At 37.5% G+C, this 27,708-nt stretch overlaps 5 protein-coding genes across 6 annotated transcripts; all 5 read left to right on the forward strand.

Moving 5' to 3' along the window:
* The first annotated feature begins 2,729 nt into the window (after positions 1-2,729).
* Positions 2,730-6,918, forward strand: LOC149610724 (uncharacterized). The gene is made up of 2 exons (XM_089858771.1): positions 2,730-3,924; positions 3,989-6,918. The coding sequence occupies exon 2, from the start codon at positions 5,823-5,825 to the stop codon at positions 6,411-6,413; it is 591 nt and encodes a 196-aa protein (XP_089714897.1). The 5' UTR covers positions 2,730-3,924; positions 3,989-5,822; the 3' UTR covers positions 6,414-6,918.
* Positions 6,919-9,507: 2,589 nt separating this feature from the next.
* Positions 9,508-25,015, forward strand: LOC149610725 (transcription termination factor 1-like). 2 transcript variants are annotated; one of them, XM_089858768.1, is made up of 5 exons: positions 9,508-9,713; positions 14,823-15,397; positions 18,148-18,270; positions 18,452-19,148; positions 24,497-25,015. In XM_089858768.1, the coding sequence occupies exons 3-5, from the start codon at positions 18,252-18,254 to the stop codon at positions 24,801-24,803; spliced, it is 1,023 nt and encodes a 340-aa protein (XP_089714894.1). In that variant the 5' UTR covers positions 9,508-9,713; positions 14,823-15,397; positions 18,148-18,251; the 3' UTR covers positions 24,804-25,015. The 2 variants fall into 2 exon arrangements, with proteins under 2 accessions (XP_089714894.1, XP_089714895.1); XM_089858769.1 differs by having other exon boundaries at positions 15,053-15,397.
* On the forward strand, positions 10,609-11,195 carry LOC149610726 (uncharacterized). Its single transcript, XM_089859572.1, has 2 exons — positions 10,609-10,613; positions 10,673-11,195. The coding sequence occupies exons 1-2, from the start codon at positions 10,609-10,611 to the stop codon at positions 11,193-11,195; spliced, it is 528 nt and encodes a 175-aa protein (XP_089715698.1).
* LOC149610727 (uncharacterized) lies at positions 11,319-12,075 on the forward strand. The gene has a single exon (XM_089858770.1). It carries the CDS (start codon positions 11,319-11,321, stop codon positions 12,024-12,026), a length of 708 nt encoding a protein of 235 aa, XP_089714896.1. The 3' UTR covers positions 12,027-12,075.
* LOC149610728 (uncharacterized) lies at positions 24,815-27,576 on the forward strand. The gene is made up of 3 exons (XM_089859573.1): positions 24,815-24,821; positions 24,874-26,228; positions 27,064-27,576. The coding sequence occupies exons 1-3, from the start codon at positions 24,815-24,817 to the stop codon at positions 27,412-27,414; spliced, it is 1,713 nt and encodes a 570-aa protein (XP_089715699.1). The 3' UTR covers positions 27,415-27,576.
* The last annotated feature ends 132 nt before the right edge of the window (positions 27,577-27,708 follow it).

Raw genomic sequence — 27,708 nt, forward strand, 5'->3', positions numbered from 1 at the left:
GTAATCGCTAATCTAGCTTAACTAGCTGTAATCGCTAATCTAGCTTAACTAGCTGTAATCGCTAATCTAGCTTCATTAGCTGTAATCGCTAATCTAGCTTAATTAGCTGTAACCGCTAATCTAGCTTAATTAGCTGTAATCGCTAATCTAGCTTAATTAGCTGTAATCGCTAATCTAGCTTAATTAGCTGTAATCGCTAATCTAGCTTAATTAGCTGTAATCGCTAATCTAGCTTAATTAGCTGTAATCGCTAATCTAGCTTAATTAGCTGTAATCGCTAATCTAGCTTAATTAGTTGTAATCGCTAATCTAGCTTAATTAGCTGTAATCGCTAATCTAGCTTAATTAGCTGTAATCGCTAATCTAGCTTAATTAGCTGTAATCGCTAATCTAGCTTAATTAGCTGTAATCGCTAATCTAGCTTAATTAGCTGTAATCGCTAATCTAGCTTAATTAGCTGTAATCGCTAATCTAGCTTAATTAGCTGTAATCGCTAATCTAGCTTAACTAGCTGTAATCGCTAATCTAGCTTCATTAGCTGTAATCGCTAATCTAGCTTCATTAGCTGTAATCGCTAATCTAGCTTAATTAGCTGTAATCGCTAATCTAGCTTAATTAGCTGTAATCGCTAATCTAGCTTAACTAGCTGTAATCGCTAATCTAGCTTCATTAGCTGTAATCGCTAATCTAGCTTCATTAGCTGTAATCGCTAATCTAGCTTAATTAGCTGTAATCGCTAATCTAGCTTAATTAGCTGTAATCGCTAATCTAGCTTAATTAGCTGTAATCGCTAATCTAGCTTAATTAGCTGTAATCGCTAATCTAGCTTAATATAGCTTAATTAGCTGTAATCGCTAATCTAGCTTAATTAACTGTAATCGCTAATCTAGCTTAATTAACTGTAATCGCTAATCTAGCTTAATTAGCTGTAATCGCTAATCTAGCTTAATTAGCTGTAATCGCTAATCTAGCTTAATTAACTGTAATCGCTAATCTAGCTTAATTAACTGTAATCGCTAATCTAGCTTAATTAGCTGTAATCGCTAATCTAGCTTAATTAGCTGTAATCGCTAATCTAGCTTAATTAGCTGTAATCGCTAATCTAGTTTAACTAGCTGTAATCGCTAATCTAGCTTAATTAGCTGTAATCGCTAATCTAGCTTAACTAGCTGTAATCGCTAATCTAGCTTAACTAGCTGTAATCGCTAATCTAGCTTCATTAGCTGTAATCGCTAATCTAGCTTAATTAGCTGTAATCGCTAATCTAGCTTAATTAGCTGTAATCGCTAATCTAGCTTAATTAGCTGTAATCGCTAATCTAGCTTAATTAGCTGTAATCGCTAATCTAGCTTAATTAGCTGTAATCGCTAATCTAGCTTAATTAGCTGTAATCGCTAATCTAGCTTAATTAGCTGTAATCGCTAATCTAGCTTAATTAGCTGTAATCGCTAATCTAGCTTAATTAGCTGTAATCGCTAATCTAGCTTAATTAGCTGTAATCGCTAATCTAGCTTAATTAGCTGTAATCGCTAATCTAGCTTAATTAGCTGTAATCGCTAATCTAGCTTAATTAGCTGTAATCGCTAATCTAGCTAATTAGCTGTAATCGCTAATCTAGCTTAATTAGCTGTAATCGCTAATCTAGCTTAACGAGCTGTAATCGCTAATCTAGCTTAACTAGCTGTAATCGCTAATCTAGCTTAATTAGCTGTAATCGCTAATCTAGCTTAATTAGCTGTAATCGCTAATCTAGCTTAATTAGCTATAATCGCTAATCTAGCTTAATTAGCTGTAATCGTTAATCTAGCTTAATTAGCTGTAATCGCTAATCTAGCTTAATTAGCTGTAATCGCTAATCTAGCTTAATTAGCTGTAATCGCTAATCTAGCTTTATTAGCTGTAATCGCTAATCTAGCTTAACTAGCTGTAATCGCTAATCTAGCTTAACTAGCTGTAATCGCTAATCTAGCTTCATTAGCTGTAATCGCTAATCTAGCTTAATTAGCTGTAATCGCTAATCTAGCTTAATTAGCTGTAATCGCTAATCTAGCTTAATTAGCTGTAATCGCTAATCTAGCTTAATTAGCTGTAATCGCTAATCTAGCTTAATTAGCTGTAATCGCTAATCTAGCTTAATTAGCTGTAATCGCTAATCTAGCTTAATTAGCTGTAATCGCTAATCTAGCTTAATTAGCTGTAATCGCTAATCTAGCTTAATTAGCTGTAATCGCTAATCTAGCTTAACTAGCGGTAATCGCTAATCTAGCTTAACTAGCTGTAATCGCTAATCTAGCTTAATTAGCTGTAATCGCTAATCTAGCTTAATTAGCTGTAATCGCTAATCTAGCTTAATTAGCTATAATCGCTAATCTAGCTTAATTTGCTGTAATCGTTAATCTAGCTTAATTAGCTGTAATCGCTAATCTAGCCTAATTTGCTGTTATCGCTGATCTAGCTTAATTTGCTGATATCGCTGATCTAGCTTAATTAGCTGTAATCGTTGATCTAGCTTAATTATCTGTAATCGTTAATCTAGCTTAATTACCTGTAATCGTTAATCTAGCTAAATTACCTAAAATCATTCAGTTTTTGCAACGAAAGAGAGTAAAATCAAATAAAAGTCCGCGGTAAAAAAGCGTATGTGCAAGAGTGGCTTTCTCCTAGGCTTTATTCACGGTAAAACGCCGTAAGTCCAACTGTATGACATATATGGTGCAACAACTTAATTTTTCTCAAAAACCTTAAAAACGGTCCTAGAAAAAGGTTTATATTTTGATATAAAACCGTTCCCAAATGTAACAAACGAATATTTCATATCAAAAGGGTGGCCACAAAATGGCTAAATTTGAGAAAAACTCCATGTTATTTCTATGGGAAAATTTAACTTTTTCACAAAAAGGTGTGATTAATTTTATGGAAATGAAAACCACCCTTAGAAACTTTATTTTTTATAAAATTAACTAATGGGTGGATCTTTTTGAAAGTTTAACCACATATTGAGGGCCCGAATTGTAGTTCTGTGGAATATTTTCAAAATAGTTGGAACAATACAAAAAAAGTTACATCCAAACAAAAAACCCTCCTTATACATTAAGAGCAGTATGAAGTCTTATCTAAGAGAGCTATCGCTCTCCTAGAATACAGTCTCTTATCTCGGCTTATCTTTTTACATGTTTGTTTGTCTATTATTGACCTATTATTGCTTTGCCTATTCTACGTCTATTTACAACCCTACAGTTGCTTTGTCTTAAGAAGACGACATTAGTTTATAAATTAATTTGAGAAAAAAAAGTTCTTTATCATATTTTCTCTAACATCAGTCTTCTCAGAAACTTACTACAGATTTAAACTTTTTTGGTGCAAACTTGAAAATTTGTTAAGCCAGCAACAATTAAAACTATGTCCGTCAAGGTGCTTACAAGTTAGAGTGAAACGACACGAAATCCCTTCAAAATAATTAATTTCATGATGAAATGTTTTCGGAAAATGTAATTGTTCTTGAAAAAGCGTAGATATGTAAATTTTTCATTTAATTTAGAGGGAATGGATCGATTAACAGTAAAATCAGTTGATTGAATTTAATATTGATTAAAGGCCAACTTTCCTCGTTGTAGATACAGGTTTCCAGAAGACTTTCAGATCTCGCATTGAATAGTTGTTCAATTTTGGCATCCCGTCCGAAAGCCAAACGACTATTCACTTTAAGTGGCATACTTATTTTTACGACTTGGTCTACAAAAAATGGGTTGAAATTATACTTGCAAGCTTTTTGACCCACAAATATTAATTTAAAAGTAATTTTCAGGTTCAGACCGTTGGGCTCGACCTTAGGGGTGTGCGGGTACTTGAGACCCGTCAAATATCCTTTTGGTGAGCGGGTAGGGCACGCGAAGTAGACTTTTTAAACTACCCGAAGCTTTTCAGGTAGAGAAAGTGATTGGTCTTACTACCCGTGTCATGTTCAAACTGGTTTTCTTGTTATTCGCAGGTTTTAAACAAGAAAGGAGGGAGGAAAAAGTAGGTGCGACACCCTCCTTCCCCCAGTTAAAATTCCATAAGGACAACATCAATAAGGACTACCATCAGTTGCTCCTCGATGAATCGTCACACGACATTACCACCTTCAGTACTCATCTTGGACTTTATCGTTATAAACGTCTCAGTTTTGGCATCAGCTCTGCAGCAGAAATTTTCCATCACACTATCTACAACATAGTCCACAACATTGCGGGAGCTCTCAATGTCTCGGATGACATTTTAGTGTTCGGACAACGACCCCAGGACCATGATACCGCTCTTGAACAGGTTCTACAGAGGTTATCTGACCACGGAATCACCCTAAATAGGGCAAAATGCGCTTTTGGTAAGTTCGAAATTGACTTCTATGGCCATGTATTCAGCTCTTCAGGAGTCTCTGTCCATCAATCGAAAATACGGTCGTTACACATCTTGGCTACACCCAATACACCGGACGAAATACGAAGTCTTCTTGGATTAGCCACCTACTGCTCTCGTTATATCCCATATTTTTCGAACGTTACTCTTTCATTGCGACAACTCACAAAGAAAGACGTCCCATGGGTTTGGAGAGAAACACATGATCATGCCTTGGGCGTATTGCGTTGACACCTTACCGATGACCTAATCTTGTCATATTTTGACCCTTCGCACCACACCACCAGTTACGTCGATGCCAGCCCAACAGGTCTTGGAGCTATTTTGACTCAACAAGATTCAAGATCCCGAATAACCGTCATCGCTTTTGCAAGCAGAGCTCTCACGGACGTTGAAACACGATACTCCCAAACCGAACGCGAAGCACTAGCCGTCGTATGGATCAGTTGCGAGCACTTCCATCTATACATATATGGATCGTCATTCACCGTAATCACCGACCATTTGCCATTATTAACTCTCCTTGGCAATCCCAAGGCAAGAACCTCCGCACGAGTCGAGCGGTGGAATCTTCGCCTCGCACCTTATGACCTTCACCTCGCTTACCAACCTGGAAAATTCAACCCCGCTGATTATCTCTCGAGAAATCCAGTGCGAAACCATTTGCAAACAAATGCTTGTCTCTCGACAGCCACCGAAGCCCACCTGTCATACATGGTTCAACAGGCAATACCGAAAGCCGTCACCTATGACGACATTAAAACAGCTTCCCATGAGGATAAATTGGTTCAAGTTGTCAGTTAATGTCTTAGAACGAATAAAGGGCGAAACGCGCTTACAGATGTAGATCCGATTGCCTTTAAGATTATCGAAGCGAGTAAATCTGAACTGTCTATTATCGACGGTATTATAGTGAAACATCACCGCAACTACATTCCACAAGCGCTGCAAAACCGCGTCATTGCCATTGCCCACGAAGGACACTTGAGTCTGGTGAAAACAAAGAAACTACTTCGAACCAAGGTCTGGTTTCCTGTGATGGATGAACAAGTAGAACAAGTCATTCGCTCGTGCGCACCGTGTTTATCTTCCATGCCACATCACGTCAAGCAACCATTACTCCCATCAAACCTCCCAGACAAACCATGGTCCCACATCGCGCTCGATCATCTTGGTCGTTTCAAAGGAACGTACTTACTAGTCTTTATGGATGAACAGTCGCATTACCCCTTAGCCGAAATCGTAGCGCCAACATCAAGATAATGACTCAAGTCTTCTCAATCTTTTGAATACCCGATGTTATCAAAACCGATAACGGACCTCCTTCCAATTCTCATCAGTTTGCAGACTACCTGTCAACTATCGGATCCCGCCATCGTAAAATCACGCCATATTGGCCGCAAGCCAATGGTACCGCTGAACGATTTATGGCGTCGCTTAATAAAACCATTCGTGCTGCGGATGTCGCAGGAACAGATTGGCAAGACGAACTCCACCGTTTTCTATCAAATTACCGTAATACTCCACATAGTACGACTGGAGTACAACCAGCCGACCTTTTGTTCGGTCGTCGGCTGAAAACCAAACTACCGTCTCTCAGTACCGTTCCTTCACCACCAGTGAACGCGGTCAAAGAAACTGATCGTAGGGTCAAAGCGAAATTGAAGATTCGTCACGATAACCAGAAACATGTGCGAACCCATTCATTCAAAGTAGATGATCTAGTTTTGTTAAAATCTAGTCGCACCCATAAAATGGCACCTTACTTTGATCCCGTAACGTATGCAATAACCGCCCAGAATGGATCAATGATCACGGCCGAAAGAATTGGCCTGTCAGTTACAAGGCACGCATCTTTCTATAAACACCTTCCGCTTCACGGACTTATTCTGGCCGACGATGATCCTGAGATCACCCAACAACCACACACTCCAATCGTCGACAACATACCCCCTACACCTCGATACAACCTTCGCCAACATCACACCGCGCCGAAACGCCTTATCGACGAAATGTAACTAACTCTAGAAATAAGTTTCGAACCTTTTCCAAAGAAAAGGGAGACGTTGTGTTTTACCTATATGTCATTTTCTTTCATTCAACTTTCCCGCCGAAAACCATATCATTTTGTAACGCCACCTATTAAAACTACCAAGCAGAATAATACAGGCTAGAATTGGTAGTAACCAACTGCAAATCACCCCATTCCCTCAATTGTACATTAAAGTTATTGTTTTGTTAATTAATCACCATGTGTTTAACTTAGTATAGTTAGAAATATAACAAACTGGACGAGAACTCAAAGAGGTTAGCCGTGATAAACACCCAAGTTTATTTCAAGTCAACCGAATTCCTATTGGAACCGCATCGTCTCCCGCAATATTCCAACGCAAGAGCTAATTTAAAGCATATTTGGAGCTACTAATTTCGAAGGTGATCTTACTATCACTGGAGTCACATATCGTCTTCATCTTAGCTCCGTGGATGAAGTTCTTAGACGAATGCGTGACTCTGGATTGAAACAACGGCTAGAAAAATGTCATTTCTTTGAAAAGTCCGTGGAACTATTGGGACATCGTATAGACAACGAGGCAATAAGGCAGGCTCCAGCCCCAACAAATGCAGAGCAATTTACCTTGTTCATTGGTCTCTTCTCGTACCTCAACAATCAAACTTACTAGCTTGGATTATATGCTCTACTACACAAAGATATTCCATGGCAATGAACCAGACTTCGATGTCGCGAATGAAACCATGCGCGACTCAAACATTCTCGTTCATTTCGACCAAACCCAATAGTTAATCTTGGCTTCCGACGCTTTCACACATGATTTGGGTGCCGTTCTCTTTCATCTAGACCCGACCGATCGTTCTGGCCCTGAACGACCAGTCGAGTTTACGTCAAGAACGCTAACTGCCGCTGAGAAGAATTACTCACGGCTTTACCAAGAAGAGAGACTAGTTGTCGGAAGGAAGTTCACTTTACTCACTGAAGCCTCTGGTTTCCCTCTTGAAGGAAAAGAAATAAATACCACGTAGTATTTTTTACCAATGGTCTGGCTGAAAGAGGATTCAGGACCATAAAAACCGGCATTTCGAAGCGATTACCAATAACGGAAACTGGATTATCGCCAGCAGACATAATGTTATGTTACGCCATGAAGACGCGATTGGATGTGATATCCCCACGGCACGACATCAATCGTCACAAGGAGTCACTAAAGAAATCGAGGGTTGGTTTACGCGAAGAATTATCTCGACGGTTTGTAAGCGAAATAGCTGGCTTTTCGAAATTGAACAAATCGCGGTACAATCAGGCGTCATAGAAGCCAACTGCGACCACGCGTCAGAGAATCGTGCGTGTCGCCAGAAACCGCAACGCCAGGATTTACAAAACACGCTGTCACTCCGCATGACATATCAGCGCCTGCGCGAGAAGTGGTAAACGACATTATCACCGGTATACGGGTTACCGCCACCTTTTCGGAGAGTTGTTCTGCCAAGGCTACGGATCGCGTTCGACGACAGGGAATATCAGCCACTAACTAAAGGCCGCCGACAGGTTATGGCAGCGCCCACAGAAATACCTCTCGTAAATCCCGTATAGCAGTTGCCTTGTCACCTGTTAGGTCAGAACCTGCACAACAGCACCAGCAACTCCTCACCTTGGAATTACCACTATGTCGTTATGGACCTATAACTTAATTGTATAAGTGTTCTTTTGAAGGTAAAGGTGTTGTAATAGAATTACGTATAGATGGCGCGAGATTATTGTCTTCACTATATATATCTCGGGAAAAAGTTTCTCCTTTTTATTAGTACGTAATCACCGGTGATAAGACTGTCCGCTAAGTTTTAAGTAATTTACACTTTAAAATGCTGTTTTCCAGGTCAATTCGGTTTAAATTAAATAGCATCATGTAGTACGCGATGTAGCATAAGTCAGCAGCGTTATGTTATTAAAATTTATACATCTTTTGGTAAATATGTTTTAGATAATTTTTAAATGAGGTTTGACTAATTAATAGCGGATCTAGTGCATGAACCTAGCGTTTACCTTTTATTCATAGACTTTTGTCCCAATTTTTATTTAATCTCTTTTGTATATTTAAGTTTGTAATATTTCCTCTAGTTTTTAACAGTCTGTTTGTAGTTATAACAGATGGACAGACAAACACGTCCAATGTAGTGACCTCTCCGTGAATAATATTCATTCAGAGTAGTTAAAAGTTATTTTAATCAAAATTATTTAAGATTAATCGCAAAAACAACCCGATAATTCGAAGGTCCCTTCTTAAGATTAAGTTTCTACTCCTCTTTCTGTTTTCTCTATGATCAACACCAAAGGGGCACGTGCTCAGTAGGAAAACTACTGAATATTTGGTCTTGGTATGGTGGGGCAGAAGGGTCTAGAGCTCTAGGCCTGGAAAAGCCACCATAAATACCCCGTTTCCAGCCGGATTGGGCAGACCTTTATGGTAACTCGAGTATAGCAGTTGACGGTAGGCAGGCTCTCGCTCTAGTATCAACGAGGAGCGGTTGTAAGGTTGTAGCATAAGTTTATAAGATATGTTCCATAAGTATGTCATTACCCATACTTCGTAATGTTAGAGGCTTAATGAGAGCTAGTCCAAGAACGACGTGAGAATTGACTACACTCGGTTTTGCAGTCCATCCTCCTCTTTAGTCTGTACTAAGCCTTTGACAAGGCCTCACTACGCGTCGCTTTACAAGAATCTATGACGTTTCACCTACGTCACTTCATGACAAGCTCTCATTAACGAGTGACACACTTATGGAACATATCTTATAAACTTATGGTTGTAGTGTAAGTGTGATCGTGATTCTCTCTCTCCAGTCTCCTCTCGGTCTCTCCGATTCTTTTAGAAACGCGTTCGTAGGGTATAGAGTTAGAGACGAGCGGATAAATATCCGACCAGTACCAAAGTTGTGTAGCCAATAAGAAGGCCCGTAAGTGTCACGAGTCAGGTCTTTCCTTCTCGCCCAATTACTGTTTCCCTCATATTAGTCGTCTGCTTATGTCGTATTGTCCCGCACTTTTTGGAAAATTGGTTGAAAGGTACTTTCGTTATTGCGTGTGTGAACAGTCAATTCTTGGTCTTTTAACGTACGATATTGTAATTAATTAATAAAATGGATCCAGAAAAGGCAAAATTTGAAAAACCTTGTGATTGCGGCAAAATATTTGCGTCGAAAAATGCGTATTTTACCCATAGACGGAAATGCGAACATGTTAAAAAAGAATGTCAGCCTGGAAATTTAAAATGTAAAGAACAGGATTGTTCCTCAACTTTCAAGTATAGTGCAGATTTTATTTTAATGTTAATTATTGTTTGCGCTCACTATAATTGTGTGCAATGAATAGAGGAAGGCGTAAGCTTTCATTTGGTATATGATTTATTAAGTTTGGAAGAGCAGGGGCTATTCTTCAATTTTGCCCAGATTTTATCACTCACTTACAGTCATCCCACGATTTAAAGATTGAGAATGAAACCAAAGAATTTGAGATCTATACAGGTATCTTTCGTAAAACTATATAGTTAGCTTTCGAGAGGGTAGTAGTTTTTTTAATTTGCCATCAGTTTTCGATCTTTTCCAAGCTAATTTGAATCAAATACAGAAAAAAATTACATTTTGAAATTATTAAATCTAAGTTTCACGCTTTTAAATCAATACAACGTAATTTTTAAAACTATTTGAACATATTGGCAAGTTTGTTTTGTAGTCTTCCACTTGTGGTTATCAAATTTTTAAGTCGTAATTCTGAAGGCGTATAAAACTCACTCCCCTTCCCAAGCTGACTTTGTGTTTAAGACGTAAAGTCAACACGCGCGCACGTTTTGTTCTCGTGTTTACATGTATTTATAACTTTGTTAAATTTTCATTGTCTTAACTTCAAAAGGGCTTCATTGTTTGCTTCATTAAGTGTAAGTCCAGGCTTTTTGTAACCTTCCACCTCTTCTTACCTCGGCATCAGTGCGCGAGGAGAGTTCGTTGTTTCGCGCTCTACTAATTCATCTTTAACGGTGTAAATAAATCGGGATTCTTTCTATATGTATTATCATAAGTTTATAAAATTAATATGGTCCGTTAGTTTGATAGTGGTTAATGCCGAGAGTACGTCTTATCATAATAAGACTTATTATTCGCTACAACTTGTCGAGGTCATACTTAAACTTATGATATCCCGTCATGTCGTCGATTATTAAAGTTGTGAACATTGTGCCTGTATTATCAGTTAATTACCGTGCTGAAGGTTAATCCGTTTTCTGCGCATAGAGTTTGAAGATTGGAAGGATCTTTACGAAAAACGAACAACTTCATCTTTTGTTTTGGATAAAGTCAAAAAGAATTCAATTGGGACTGTGGAATACTTCTATTGTAATCGATCAGGCTGTTACGCGTCTCAATCATCGGGAAAACGTTTGCAAAAATCACAGGGCCTGTCGAAAATTGGTTCAAACTGCACCGCCAGTATTAAGGTTGAAAGGAAAGATTCTTCCGAGAAGGTTGCTGCCACTATAACGCATACTCATTACGGGCATGACCAAAAACTGGCTCATATACCCATTTCAAAAAACGATAGAAAGTCTATAGCCAGCCAATTAAACCAAGGAATTGAAAGCCATAGAGTTTTGAAAAACATTTTCTCTGGAACAGAGAGCCAGCTTGAAAGGCAACATTTGTGCACAAAGAGAGATATCTTAAATATAGCAAATGCATATGGAATTGAAAAAATAGAAAAACACGCCAAAGACCACCTGAGCGTAGACGCGTAATTCTTGGAGGATTTAAAAAAAGATAAGAGCATAATTCTCTATAAAAGACAAGAAGAAGAAACGCTGGTACATCCTGCTGAAGAAACATGCACTTTAAACTCTAATGACTTTGCCTTGGGTATTATGACCGACTTCCAAAGAAACATGTTCCTAAAGTTCGGCAAAGATATAATTTGCTTAGATGCCACTCACGGAACCAACCAGTATGACTGTAATCTCATTACGGTTTTAGTCATTGATGAGTTCAGAGAAGGGGTGCCGGTAGCTTGGCTAATTAGCAATAGGGAAACTTCGGTAGCCTTGACTCTTTTCTTCAAAGCAATAAATAACCAAATTGGTAACATCAATCCAAGAATTATTATGACCGACAAAGCGCCGCAGTATTTTAGTAGTTTTGTCGACGTATTTGATTGCGAGCCAAAAAAGTTATTATGTCACTGGCATGTGCATCACGATTGGCGTAAACAATTAATCAAAATAAGGGGAAAGGATACAGCTTCGGTGTTGTATAAAGGATTGTGTCTTCTGCTTGAAGAACCCGATACTTCAAAATTCGAAACTCTTTTGGAGAAAAGCCTGGAAAAAATGGATGACAATGAAGACACTCGAGATTTTGGGCAATATTTGAGAAAAGAATGGGTTCCCGTTAAAACTGAATGGGCCAAGTGCTATCGTGTACGATCGGGAGTGAACACTAACATGTATGTGGAATCCTTTCACAAGACATTGAAGTACGGCGAAAGCTATCTCAGAGGAAAGCAAGGCAAGAGGCTTGATAAATGTATCGTGATCTTTCAAGAATTTGTAAAAAACTGGCCATCAACAGATTGATAAAACTTGAGAAAGGAAAACATACGTGGAAGTCCTCCGAAATTGCGAAAAGACAACTGCTCTCGAGCTTCCGACGTCATTGGTGTCACAAACATCGGGTTGCACTTGGAAGGTTGCCACCCAGCGTTCGATCAACGCCGACACTACGTGTTTAGATCGCCTCTTTTATAAAGTTAAAAAACACCCGGAATGCTTCGAAAATTGTCAAATTAGGTGCCGTGAGTGCAACATTTGTCTCCATTCATATTCCTGCAACTGTCCAGACGCCCTTGTGGGTACAAACATTTGTAAACACATTCACCTTGTAGTTCGCAATAACGTGATTGAACAAACGCCTTTAACAGATGTGGTGGATAAAGCGGAAAGACAGGAGAAAAGTGGAAACAAAATATCCAAATGCAACAATATGGATGCCTTGCAAACAGCGAAAAATCATATAAATAGTGCTGACGCCATTCTGGAATTGGAAATCCTTGGCACACAGGAGAGAGATTCTTCGGAAGGCCAGTTGAAAAGTAAATCTACAACTCCTCATAATAAAAACGTCGATACCCAGAAGAGATCGTTCTTTTCAACGAAAAATAACAGGAATAAAACCAACGTCAAGTATGCCAAGCCCTCTTGGGAAGACAAAATTGACTTGGAGAATGAACTGTTGAATGACGTGATTAGAAACGAAGTTCACAATGACCACACGTATTTTTCCACAATCACATTACAAAACACCCTTGACGTGGTACACGAAAAGTTTGATAATAACACGATAGAGGCAGTTGCTCTACCATCAACTTCAAAAACATATGAGAATCTTCATATCAACTCCGCTTTATCATCAAAAGACAATGCCACTTCAACTAATACATCCAACGATGCAAATAAAAAGTACCTCAACCAATGTGCTCCTTAAAATTCACGCTTATCAAGAAAAAAGCTACAAACACAGCCTTTCCCTCCCATAATTCGTCGGTTTCTTCTGTGTTTCATATCGCTTGAAAAAGTAAATGGCTTGCTAAAAGAAAATGGTAAAGTCAAAGCAATGGAACAGGACGTTGAAACCCAGCCGGAAAATGTCCCCGATCAAGTGGTAGACCTCACTTTAACGCAAGACAGTATACAAAAAATTCGAACCTTCGTAACTGATGACGCTTGGCTATTAGTTAACCAAGTCCTGGAGATGAAGAGGAAATCGTGGTTATGTGATTTGTGCCTCAAAGTTTCATCAAAATTAAATATGGTGCAATGTGACACATGCCAGAAGTGGATACACTGGAAGTGTGCAAATCTTAACCAGGAACCAGAAAGTGAAGCGTGGCATTGCAAAAAATGCACGAGAAACAACTTAACAATTAAGCCTCTTTGAACGTGTATTTTAAGCTATTTTAAAAACTATAGAAACAAGCCAAGGTAATTCGACAATTTCTGAAATTTTAAAAATAAAACCCTTATAAAGTTATTACTAAGCCTAAATCATTTACAATTTTCTTTTCACAGTAAAGGAATAGATAACCTTCTAAATTATAAAAGAGCTTTTCCTTTTCATACCCACATCGTATGATGCACATCTACGATGAGGGTCTTTGACCTACCCTGTTGTTTTTGGCGTAGTGTAAGACTACCGGCTTTGGCAGTATAAAATATTTGGTTTGCGCATTTAAGGCGAGAGAGAGGATTTTTGCATAGGCTTAATTTAAATGGGAGCTTGCAATCCCGCTCCCCTATTTCAACATTCAAAGAAATCGAGTGGAATTTTAAAAGCAAAATAAGTATATACTGAGGTTTTTTTAGAATGGCCTTAAGGCTGTAATTATTACGATCCCAGAAAGTACGTGTATTTCTCAGATATCAAGAAGAATTTTGAAAGCAAAAGAAACTATATACTAGCCTGTGTCCCGGGATATTACAATTAAAACAAAGTTATTGAAGTAAGGATTACGGGTAATAATTTCATCGATTGGCTATTCACTCAGATTTTCTGTACTGGTAAACATTTTAGCACAGTTAAAGATAGCGCATAGTGGGGCTAATCACTCAGATTTTCTGTACGTTACGGGTAATCGTTTTAGCACAGTTAAAGTCTGCGCATCGTGGGGCTACTCACCCACGTTTTCAGTTTGTGTCGCTCTATTACAATTACAACAGAAGTTAGGATTGCGGGTAATCATATTAGCACAGTTAAAGGTAGTGGATCGAGGGGCTATTCACACAAATGTTTTGTACACCTGTTAAGTACTATACGATGTGGGTACTATTATGAGCCCAGCCCTTGGGCTATCTTGTTCTCTCATTATTTGTTGTTTCGTCATGCATCGCCGACATGGAACGACTATGAGCTTACGGAAACCTACTATTGCTATTATGAGCGGCTAAATGTGCGCCTGTTTTTTTATAATCAAGGTTCATCAACTGAATAAATTTACCCCTTTTCCAAAATATTACTGAAATGGATATGCTTTTACCTCAAAATATTGCTACTTTCCCAAATTATTGCTAATTAGCTTGTTTATTGCCACCTTTTTACGTCATTATAGCCTAAAAAGAGGCGCACTTTTAGCCACTCGTTTGCTATTCATCAATTAGCTGACATCTACATAAACTACAACTTTAGTTCGCGCATTTTAAATACAGTTTATAACATGAAATCGTTTATTTAGATTTAATTATATGCCAGGTTATTATAATCATGGCGCAGAAACTACTTGAAGTCCAACCGAACCTAACCTAGACTAATTTCCGCGAATTGATTTTAATAAATTTTCGTATAATTATCTCTATAAATTTATTTCCATCTGAAAACAGTATATATGTCAGAGCCATAGATTTGACAAGCACCCATCCATATTGTTAACGAGAACGGTAATTATACTTAATTTTTATACTCGAAAACTAATAATGATTTACTTATATACTCGACAACTAATTATAATTTAATTATATACTTGACGACTAATAATGATTTACTTCTATACTCAACAACTATATAAAATTTACTTATAACGAAAGTACCTTTCAACCAATTTTCCAAAAAGCGCGGGACAATACGACATAAGCAGACGACTAATATGAGGGAAACAGTAATTGGGCGAGAAGGAAAGACCTGACTCCTGACACTTACGGGCCTTCTTATTGGCTACACAACTTTGGTACTGGTCGGATATTTATCCGCTCGTGTATAGAGCGGCAGTCGTGATTTTTCCCGCTCAAATTAATATCAGGATTCGCGAACAAAGAAAATATACTCGGCGTCCGCGCATTTTGAGGATTTCATCAGCAAGTGTTGTTTGAAATTGGACATAATATCCCAAGATTCTAAAACATCATACCTTTAGACGATAATTTTTCAACGACTAGAAACGGACACCTGGAACAAAGCGGTAGGGTTCACCAAAGTTTACTTTTAGTTTTAGTTTTATCGAAGCTATTTTCAACGCTAGAGTCGCGTGAATTTATAATAGAGCTATCTCAGAATCCTTATTGTGACGTCACCCATGCTATTTGCCCATAGAACCAAAGCGGTACCAAACATGGCCGCCTATTGACAAAGCCAAGACTATGACGTTTTACCTAGGCACTGACGTCACAGCTGAGATAGCTCTATTCTTATTTGGTTTTTCGTTGGTTTGTGTGGTGTGTTAGTTCCGGAACTAGTTTTTAACGTAATATAGATAATGAGTAGCCTTAGTTTTTGTGTGAAATGGCCAGACAAACACTTTTTAATCCAATCAGACTAGTAAATCAAATCAAAATCAGTAGATACACTTAACCTTAACTATCAGTTAGTTTAAATTTTCAAGGTTTCGAAAGTGGACTGGAAGTGATTTGGTTTTTTTCTTTTTGCACAGTAACAATTCGTTACCAATTTGCCCGATTTATATCATTAACACTAGTTGAATGTTTTGAAAGTGGTTTGGTTCATTAACTCGAAGGGAACATCAAGCCATAATGCAGTTAAGATTAACGTCCAAATCTAGAAGTTTATATCGTTTCCAAGAGTAGAATCAACATTATTTAGCCTAGGTCCATTTACGTTTTTACTTTGTTTTATTAGCGACATGTACCACATCTCTTTCGTTTAATGTGGTACCGCTATATATTTTAGCCTTAACCCCCTTCCTTAAAAAAGGTGTGGTCTAAGTTAAATCCTTGCTTGTTTTTAGTATAAATGCAGCTCATTTCTTTGTTAAACAAGAAGTAGCGTTATAAGCAAACTTATGGACCACAATTAAAAAGTTCAAAGTGTACATTAGTGACACCAAACGCATTAGAGAGCGTCAGTGTCGACTTCGATTGTTTGTGGGAGATATGGGAAACTTGGGAAATTACTTTCTCATAGTCGTGAACAACGGGATAAAACTGAGATTGTGGAAAGGGAAATTTTTGAAGGGAAATGTTAAATTGTGGAATAAATTTGTGTGATGTGTTTCAATTAGTATTCATGAGTACCTTATATCTTGTCAAGATTTTCTTAGGTTTCTTAGACTTCAGGTTTTGTTTCGATTAGGCTTACAGGTTTGTTTAGGCTCATTGTCAGCTTACTAATTAAAAACAATAGATTAGTTACTTCCCCAATAATTTGGCGCCTTTTTGAAAAACATTTTCTCGCATATTGTTACTTCACAAAACATTTAGTCCCTTTTCCAAAATAATATTGCTTAAATTTAGTTACTTCCCCTAAAGTTTGATGCCTTTTCAAAATATTGTTGCTTGCATTCGGTATCTCCTCAAAATTTGATCGTCTTTTTCAACAGGGTTCATACAAACCTGGAAAACAGGGAAAACCTGGAAAAATCAGGGAGTTAAATAGTTGACAAAAACCTCATGGAAAACTCAGTGAAATTTAGAATTTTTAGTAAGATTCAGGGAAATTTGCGTCAGAGGCCGAATAATTAAGCAGAATGTTAGTGAACATTTCCTCCATAGGATTAACATTACACTAAACTTTGGAAGCTCATAACTCTGGTTCTATTAGAGATACGGAGATGCACTTTTAGTATGTTATAGTCCTATTTGCCCCCTATCAAACTTTACTTAAAACTTGGGATTTCGTCAAACATGGGCCAAGTAATTGAGGAAAATGTTCACTAACATACCCCCACTCCATTGGAATAGCATTACACCCAACTTTGGAGGCTCATAACTCTCTACTTGAAAAACGGGGATGTCCTTTGAGTATGTTATAATCCTCTTTGCTCCCCATCCAAAGATACTATAAATTTGGGGATCGAGTAAAATGGGACCGTGTAATTAAGCAAAATGTTCACTAACATACCCCCTCCATAGGATTAACATTTCACTATACTTTGAAGGCTCATAACTCTAGTTATGTTAGAGATACGGGGATGTTCTTTCATTATGTTATAGTCCTATTTGCCCCCCTCCATTGTTAACATTTGCTCCATAGGATATACCATATACGGGAAAAACCTGGAAAACTCAGGGAAGTATATGGGAAAAAAACCTAGAAATCTCAGGCACATTTGTTTTCCAAAAGTTGTATTTTCGCTTACATTTAGACGTAGTTCTTCAATAATTTGACGCCTTTTCCAAAATATTGTTGCTTACAACAGAAGTTAATGACTTCTTATCCTAGGATAAGAAGTCATTAACTTTTGCTTACAATTAGTTACTTCCTCAATTATTTGACGCCTTTTTCAAAATATTTTTATATGCCAAACTTGAATAACCTGGGTTAGGTTTGGCTAGTCTAGGCTAGAATAACCTTAGTTAGGTTTGGTTATGCCAAGTTAGAATAATCTGGATTAGGTTTGGTTATGCCAAGCTAGAATAATCTGGATTAGGTTTGGCTACTATAGGCTAGAGTAACCTTAGTTAGGTTTGGTTATGTCAAGCTAGAATAATCTGGATTAGGTTTGGCTTGTCTAGGATAGAATAACCTAAGTGAGGTTTGGTTATGCCAAGCTAGAATAATCTGGGTTAGGTTTGGCAAGTCTAGGCTAAAATAATCCAAGTTCGGTTATGTTTGGCTAGTATAGGGTAAAATAATCCAAGTTCGGTTATGTTTGGCTAGTATAGGGTAAAATAACCTGGGTTAGACTCTGTTGGGTAAGGTATTAGTTTAGGTTATGTAAGTCAAAGCATAAATTCATAAGATATATTCCATAAGGTTGTCACTGGTTGCTGAAAGCTCGTCATTAAGTGACGTAAGTGAAACGTCATATCTTCTTGTAAAGCGACGCCCGATGAGGCAAGGACCGACTAGATATAGAGATGGACAGCAATGCTCTCAGTAAGTCTCTAGCTTTTCGAAATATATATTACGTTATATATATATATATATATATATATATATATATATATATATATATATATATATATATATATAATACGCTTCTAAAATTACATTTATCCTTGATATTACCTAGCTGCAAATATCAAAGTTAAAAGTGGTCTTATTTTTATATTTCTAGGCGAAAAGCAGTTTGTAACTGGATTATCCGATTACCGGATTCCTACGTTGCATGAAATAACTGCAAAAAATAAGCAGCTTTCGCTGGACGCAATTGAAGAATTTAGATCTCAAGGAATTAACGTTAAAATTTCCAAATTTACGAGTAATGAAGACAAAATTTTAAGAAAAAACATGAGACAATTTCGGAAACTCCATAACATCAATAAAAAAACTCTTCAAAAATACCTTGGAGTGAATGCCGCAGCCGAGGCCAAAGAGGTCAGCCTGAAATATCGCAGGGAAGCGAAAAATTGTATGCTTCTGCAATTTTTGGGAAGGGGATTAGCCCACAGGACGATATTTTCCATTTATAGACGTTCGCGTGTTTTGGTTTTGAAAAAAAGAAATGAAATGCGACTGACCAAAAAACAGGACAAAAAACTCTTAAAATTAGTCAAACGTCATGGACGAAATTTCAGTCGGATTTCCAAAATTATGAATTTTCCCTCCACAAAGTTAAGATCCCGATTTATTCAATTATCTGAAGATAAAGGAAAAAACCGTGGACGATGGAGTCAATTCGACAACCGTCTTCTGAAAGAAGCTCTTTCAAAAGTACTAGGCTGTACATTCGACGAACTTCGTGGCTTACAGAGCAAAATTCCATGGAAAGAAGTTTCAAAGTATGTTCCAGGACGTACGGCTAACCAGTGCAGGTATATAACAATGATTTCAAAGGGGGTGAAGGCTCTAAAAACGTATAAATGCCCTTGAATCTATCGACATTGTCATTATAACTTATAAAAGGTTCAGTGTAAAGGGGCAGTAGCGTTTGATTTCGATTACAAAAGGGTTTTGATCTGAAAATCGAAATTAGTTTTTACCTCTCCGTGTGACGTAGTCCAGGAGAGGTTCTGTAACGGCCGTGTCTGTCTGTGTGTGTGTGTGTGTGTGTCTGTCTGTGTGTCTGTCTGTCCGTTGTTACACCCACGTGACCGCGTTCGCAGTTTGCGTATCGGAGCAAACGTGTTCCCAATTTCCGGACCGCATTGACAGTTCACAGAAATTTGGAAAATTGTATTTCTCTCCTTTGGCTAATCTATACTTGAGTTCTCACACCACCATGTTTGGTTTTCGTCCATCCCATATGAACACCGGTCCGGTACTTTTCTGGCTTCCACCACCACCATCTTCTATTCTTTGTCAATCCCACATTGACACCAGTCTGCAGTTACACTGGCTTCTAACACCACCATCCACAAAGTCTATTCCACATAGACACCAATCTATATCATTGGCTTCTACTCCATTATCATCGTTTGGTTTTAGGATATACGCGGCGATCAGCTAGGGTTACGAGAAACGTCTAGCCTCCCTAAGGTGGGATCTCCACCAAAGGTTTTCGCAATTGCGCTTTTTCCTTACTATTATAATGGAAACGAATCGTATATATACCCCAAATTTGAAAAAAGCGGGCAAGAGGGGTACCCTTCACTTTAAACGTCAATATTAGCAAAGTTTGAGATGATAATAGGTATAACTTTATTTTAAACGATTTAACTATTATTAATGTTAATTATTGAAGATTAAAATAATTAAAAATAATTATATTTATTTAAATATTAAAGATAAACCTCTCGTGCAAAGAGAGAGATTATCATTGCCTCCTATATCTACCAAGGCCCGTGCATGCGATATATTTCCTTCATTGCCTCCTATATCTATCAAGGCCCGTGCATTGTGATATATTTCATTCATTGCCTCCTATATCTATTAAGGCCCGTGCATTGCGATATATTTTTCAAAACAACAACAAAAATGGGAAGCTCCTCTCAGAAACATAATAATTTCTTTTCTCTGTATATGAAATGAAAATATGGATAATATTGCTCTCCTTCTTTAATGGTATGAATCCTTGCCTGTCTATTAATATTTTACGTAAGAGAAATACGTATTTAGCGAAGCCTAGAGAGGATAAACATAAGCGAGATTGTTTCGAAAAAAAAATACTGCTTCCACTAATGGGTTTATACTCCTTGTTACTGTTGTATAGAGTAATCTTGATAAAAGCTTAAAAAATTACGAGAGGACAGATCTTTTTTATCCTCTTGTTTTATTCTTAATAAGAATATAAAACATTTATTTTGTATCAAAATATATTTTTTGGTGCTGAGATTCCTTAGAAAAATCCAAACGGTTAGGCATTGGTAAAAAAGACATGTGTAAGCTATTTGCAGAGATGATAATTGTTTCACATGTTTTAAATAAAACTGAAGCTTCCATTATTGTGTTTATGCTCCTTGTTTGTTTCACTGAAAACCATCTAGGTGTAGATAACAGTTAGACCAAAAATTTCAAAAAAACCTAGTTGAAAATAGACTTTTTAAATTTGCGGGAGCCATTCTTGAGAATTTTTCTTTGCTTGTAGGTTGTCAATTTATCTACCAGTAAATATTTGTGTTTGGAAGTTGGATATAAAGTCAAATTAAGTGGTAGTAAAGAGCCAGCAGGTTTTTGCCGCTTCTTTTAGTGAGTATTCGATTTTTGTATGTAAAATGGAGGAAGATAATGTTGAGAGTAAGGATGAAATGCGGAAGCGCAAAGCGCGGGAAAGGATGAGGGCAAAAAGGTCGACGTTTTCATTGGACACTTAAGTTTATATAATCTTCTCGACACGGAGAGGTAATATTTTGGTTTTCCCGACTTGTCTTAAATAGATTTCGAAATAGAAAATGAAATAGGCACAGATCTCACACTTTAGTCTAATTTTTTAGTAATTAGGCGGAATACTCGGAGTAACAATTTAAAACGTAATTTCCTAACATCTTCTGTGGTGAGATTTGAAAAATGTGTGGCACGATTTTCAGATCAATTACTGTTCATAATTAAAATTGCAATATTACTGAGAGAAGTAATAGCCATGTTTTAAGCTTAAGTCATATCCGGCTCACAAATAATCTCACTGTCTGTAGAAGTCAAGTCTAGTAACCCCGTATTTTAAAGAACGCGATTAAATCATACTTTCACCCGAACGTTTTCGTTGTATATCGATAAGCAATTATAATGAGAGCTATTATGATAGATCAAAGATATTTAAGATATTTCAAAGCGTGGATGCCCATTTCCGAACAGTTTTAGACAATCATAGCCCAATTCCGCACAATTTTAGAGAATCATAGCCCAATTCCGCACACTTTTTACGGTCCATTTGCTCACACTTTTTATGGCCCATTTGCGTACAGATTTTACATTGAAATTTTAGTTCACTATTTTTTCCCATAGCCCATTTCCGCACAGTTTACAAATAAAACTTTTTATTTTCTTGTTGATATGTTGGGTTCGGTTATTGTTAGGTTTGATTAGGTTAGGGTTAGCATTGAAAAGTTTATGATCATGAAACCTCACAATTTGGCTATATTCGGTCCAATGGACCATTAGCAGAAGTATAAGGTTTTTAAAATGTAATTAAGCTGAAAATAAAAAAATTTTATTTGCAAACTGTGCGACAATGAGTTATGAAAAATTGTGTGAATAGGGACTATAGGTTTTTAAGGTGTGAAAAATAAAACTGTGCGGTAACGGGCGACCACCAGTTCAAAGATGTGTCGCAACTCAGAAACGATCCAAAAAAAATTTAACATTACCTTGCGTTTACTCCATAGAGTGCAACGCATGGGACACCGCAGCTTAAAGCAACTGGGCGATGTTATATATGGGTGCAGCATGAATTTTATAATTGATATTTTTCAAAACGTTTTTTTCTTCCTTTTTTTTCCGAAAATGTTTAGATCCTAAATTTAATGGTACGCTACTATCGCGAAAAGGGTTTGGGTCAACCTCGCACCTCAACATCCGATTCCAAGGGAGAACGAGATCTAAATACTCGTGTCCCATTTGACAGAATCCCATAAGCTCGAAATACCATTAGACCAAAATATAAAACAAACTTTCTCATTGAATAGAAATTAATTCCCATTGAACAGAATAATAACAAGATGGTCCAAGGTCCTTAATAGTAGCCACATCGTTATCTATTTAATTAGCACATAAATAAAAAGAAAATTCAAAGACCCCAAAAAAAAATAAAAAAGTGTCCGACCCCATAGATAAAAATTCAAAAGTATCCGACCCCACAGATTAAGAGGTATCCCACCCCACATCACCCCGACATTTTAGAGATATAACTAAACGATAAAACCTCGCGGTTTTTACCAAGTCTCTATGGCTCAGTAGTAGAATGTCTTACTACTGCGTGAGCGACCCGGGCTCAATTCCCGGGTGCGATCTGAAAATTTTTTAATTAAAATTAAATCTCTAACCGAGCCCAGTTACCCCTGTTGGTGGGTTGAGGTACTATTGAGTTCGTTTTAAGCAAAAATCTAACGATAACGAAAGCGACAACCCCGGCCACTATTACTACTACTACCACAACTATAGGAATAAAAAGATATTAGTCAAACTAGGGATAGATTTAATTTTTGAAGTAGGAATGAAGAACAGAGTAATCTGGGCGCGCGTCAAAGTCTCGTAACCCCTTCCACGGGACGGAGGATTATGAGAGAAGATGTGGTCATAGTGACAGAGGTAAAAAGGAGTTGCGTATGTTTCGCCGTCCCCGTCAGCAACGTCGTCAAAACGTAGTTTACGTGAGCCTATAATATAATTTAAACTTTTCGTTACGCGTTGAAGGGAGGGGTTCTTTACTGGGCTATGAGTCGGACTGAAGTTAATACTAACCGTTCTCCGTTCCTACTTCTAAAACTAAATCTATCCCTGGTGAGTAAAACAACATGAAACAAAAATCGACACCTAATCAATCAAACAACAAAATAAAATGACTCTAAATAACTCAATCTCTTATACAAAACACTTCTCCTGTTATCAATAAATATATAGCCATTAAAACAAAATAATTATAGTAATAATAGAAAAAAAGTAGCTAAAAAAAACTTATACATTTTCTTGAGGCAAACCACAACTTTAACTCCATAAATTAAAGTTTGAAATATTTATGAAACCCTAGGTCTACTCGTTCAGCTCACGTAAAGAGAATATGTTTAAATTAGAGTTTGGCGCTCATATGTCGCGGGAATCGCGGCGCAGCTCGCTAGCTATGTCAATATCACGTGGTTTGTAAGTTCAAATACATTATGAATGACGTCAGGGGTGACGATTTCTTCCCCCCCTCCCTTTTAATTCAAGCAGAAAGACCCAGAACATGGCGTGTTAAAGATTCCAAGCAGAAGTAATCTATGCATTCCGGTCATAACGCATAAGTAAAACCATAATGAAGTATAGAAAATCAGAATGATTCGCCCCTCGATGCTAAAATTATCTTTACTTCAATAAATTAAAATCACCTACTTTTATAATTGTAATAGTGCGACACAAACAGAAAACTTGAGAGAGTAGCCCCTCAATGCGCTACCCCTAACTGCGCTAAAATGATTACCAGTAATCCTTACACACAGGAAACTTGAGTTAGTAGCGCAGCTTTTAACAGTGCTAAAACAAAGACCAGTAAGTCATACCTAACCCTTAATTGAAGTACAGAAAATCAGAGTAACTTCTGGGACCGTAATAATCACCACTTTAAGACCATTCTAAAAATTAGTATATACTTTCTTTTGCTTTTAAAATTCCCCTCGATTTCTTTGGATGTTGAAATAGGGGAGCGGGATTGAAAGCGTTAAATACTTATTGTCGACGGTTGACAGATTATAGGCTAGGGATAAATACTTAAAGAGGATTATTCGCTTATGACTTTACCAACAAACGAGTGACTAAGAAGGGGGTTTTTCGTAATAATATCATAAAAATTTTACTATCGAACGAAAAGCGCTTATGGCACAAGCAAAAATCACTTTTTTTCAAAGCTTAATGACATCGGTTTCAACCTCGCACTCACATAGAATCGCGTGTTGACTTTAAGTTTAATCGATAATTAACGCAGTGCAGTAACTCGATAGAAAAACTTTAAATGTAATATATAAAGGGTCATTTACACTGTATAAATAACATATGAAGTTCCGATGATTTTAACATTTTTAACTGTTAACACTAGACTGCACTGGAGGAGAAATTTTAGTTGGAGAATCACCAAAAAGCACCGTCAAAGATTCACCCAGATGGACATTCTAAAGTATCTGGAGGTAATAAGAAACAGCGGTGTTTTTTTCGAAGAAGAAATTGACTGGGGCTCCGTTGCCAAGGAATTTGACAACAAGATCGCCTACTATAAAATTCGAAATTTGTGGACTAGGCTTAAAGCCTTAGTTCCCGGTGATAACCTTTACATGGACTTGGAAGATTATCTTGATTTCCTCGAGGAACATTTTGCCGAAGAGAGAGAGGAACTTCAACTTGAATAATATAAGTGCGGATGCGGCGTGGGTCCAGTCACCAGTTGCACATTTAAATGCGACAGCAAATCTCACGAAGGAGATTACTACACATTCAACCGCAAAGAAAGCCTTAAACGCCTGAATCAACTTAAACCATGGGAGGAATTGAACATCTTAGTACTAGGTGAAACTGGAGTTGGCAAATCAACATTCATCAACGCTATGGCGAATTATCTCACCTTCGAGGCCTCTGATTTGATCAGTTTAATTGCCTCGTCTTTTACGGTGACTGATAAATACCGTGAAGAAAAGACCATTCAAGTGGGACATGATGACAACGAGGCCGAAGAAACTGGAGCTAGTAAGACGCAATCTTGCAAATGCTACAGCTTTCAGTCGATAAACCGAGTCGTCAGAATTGTCGATACACCCGGAATCGGAGATACCAAGGGTATCAAGCAAGATGCCAAGAACTTCGAAAACATTTTGCAATTCATCTCCCATTACTCCAGTATTCACGGAGTCCTTATGCTGCTGAAGCCTACTAACTGCCGTCTTTCAATCTTCTTTCGGTTCTGCATTCAAGAACTTACCTCTCATTTGCACAAAAGCGCAAATATAGTCTTCGTTTTCACCAACGCTAGAAGTACTTTCTACCGTCCAGGAAACTCAATACCTCCGCTCAAGCAGCTGTTAAAAAAAATCAAAGACAAAGAACCTTTGAGCCACGAGAGAATTTACTGTCTCGATAACGAAGCTTATCAATTCTTGGTAGCCATGAAAAATGATGTCGAATTTGACGATGATTATAGAGAGAATTTTTCATTAAGCTGGGAAAGGTCTGTATCTGAATGCGAAAGATTGATGAAACACATCGTCGGACTGGAACCACACTCTGTTCGAGATACAATATCCCTTAATGAAGCTAGAAGATTAATTAAGGCTTTGTCTAAACCACTGGGGGATATAACTCAAAATATTCAGTTAAACATTTCAATGGTACAAGATCAGGACAAAATCCTGAGGGCTGGTGACGACATCGTACAATTAAAGAAGCAACTTTACGTACCGGTCGTAGATTTAGAGCCAGTGGCATTTAATTACCCGAGAACCGTATGCGCTGCCCCAGAGTGCTACGAACTGCACACAATTGACGGTATTCAGAAAATTAACTACAAGCAAGTCTACACTGAAATATTAGACTCGACTGTTCAAGAGGAAATTGACAACAAGGAGGATCGTCAAGAAAGTGTTCAAAAGGTTATCGATGATTTGGAAAATAGAAGCTTGAAATTAGAAGAAGAGCAGAAGATAATCATGAGAATCAGTGCCAAGTTTTCCAGTTTCCTGAAAAATAATGCTATAACACCTTATAATGATGCTCTCAAAGATTACCTGGAGTATTTGATAACCGTCGAAGGGCAAAAGAGCATCCAAGATACTGCAAGAAAGGTAATATCGATGTGTTGAACTTTTATTGGTATTCTTAACTGTTGAGTGTGTTATTCATAATTTTCATTAAATCGGTTTTCCTTGTTTAAATGTTTCACTGGCTAGAAAAATGATGTTCAACAATTATTATAGAGTGACACTAGATTTTCTATATATTCATGGTACTAGAAGCATATTAGACTTAAGAGGATGTACAATCCGTTATGTCAGGGCGTTGCTTATATAAGGCTTTCCTCGATCAAACAGAGCGCTACTGGGCATGCGTGAATTTCGTAGCATTATGAATGCGTTGGAATTCCCCTTGAATCTATCAGCTAAGGCTTTCCACGCTTACAGTCTCTTGACATTTCCAAATCACTACTCCAAGAAATAGAAGTACCACTACTTCAAAATATATTTGTTGACACGCCCCTAAATAGTGGATTGTACATCGCTTTAAGAGAATGATTGGCTTATGATGGTACTCGTCACACATCGTCACCCCTTGAAATCTAATATACAAATGAGAAAACGGGATATTTTTATAACCCTGGATTCGCTGACTACACTAGTGTCCTTTAAATATAAAAGGGAAAATATTGAAAAAAATAAGTTGTACCTTATTTCAAAATAATTTGCATTTAATTAGTCTTAAAAACAAGAAGCACTGTGCCGCCATTACTTTAGTGTCGTCTGCTAAACCGAATCTCTTACCTTACGTCTCTTAGCCTGTGAGTATTCAACAAATCCCTTAGGGGTAAGCGGTTCATTTAGCGGACACCACCCACTAAACCAATGGCGGCGCAGTAGTCCTCATTTTTAACACTAAGTAAGCTATGTATTTTCCATATTTAAGGCGTTGGTCGATGAACTGACGAAAATGAAGCAATCCTATGAAGCCGAAATTACAGTTCTAGAGGACAGTATCAAATTAGCGTCCACCGATGGCACCATCGAACAACTTCACTCTGTTACCAAATATGATATCGATCAAAGCGTTAAGGAGCTATACACTTTAGAAATCAACGGAGCTGCTATCAAGAAAATGGTTGATGTGTTTGAGCAAGTCCGTGCCATAGAACACACCAACTATTCTGAGAGTGTCTATCAATCGCCTCTTTATTTTGAGACTGGTTCCAGGAGACAAAGTGGGCAAGCGTCATTTATTGGAAAGGCCTTCAACGCTCTTCAGAAGTTGTGGTTTTAGGCTCTGTTAAATAATCCCAAATTCATTTTTCGCCTTACATTCGAATATTTTTTTTTTCCAAGTATTTAGATTTGACAAATCAATTTTGATATTTTTTATAATCTTTGTAAAATTGCGTGTTTCTTTTTAGAACAATATTAAAGCAAAATATGTTCTAATTTATTTCTATTGCAAGCTTTTTATCTATAAGTATCACAAGTGACTATGTACGATTTTTCCGCTTTGATTCCTAGTTCTTTGGCTATACCAAATAGGCCACGACAGCTTGATAGTTTCAGAAGTCCATTAAACTAG

This window comes from Phalangium opilio, unplaced genomic scaffold (assembly GCF_054372755.1).
Source record: "Phalangium opilio isolate 3A_F unplaced genomic scaffold, DU_Popi_V2 ptg000329l_1, whole genome shotgun sequence".
NCBI classification, from domain to species: domain Eukaryota; kingdom Metazoa; phylum Arthropoda; class Arachnida; order Opiliones; family Phalangiidae; genus Phalangium; species Phalangium opilio.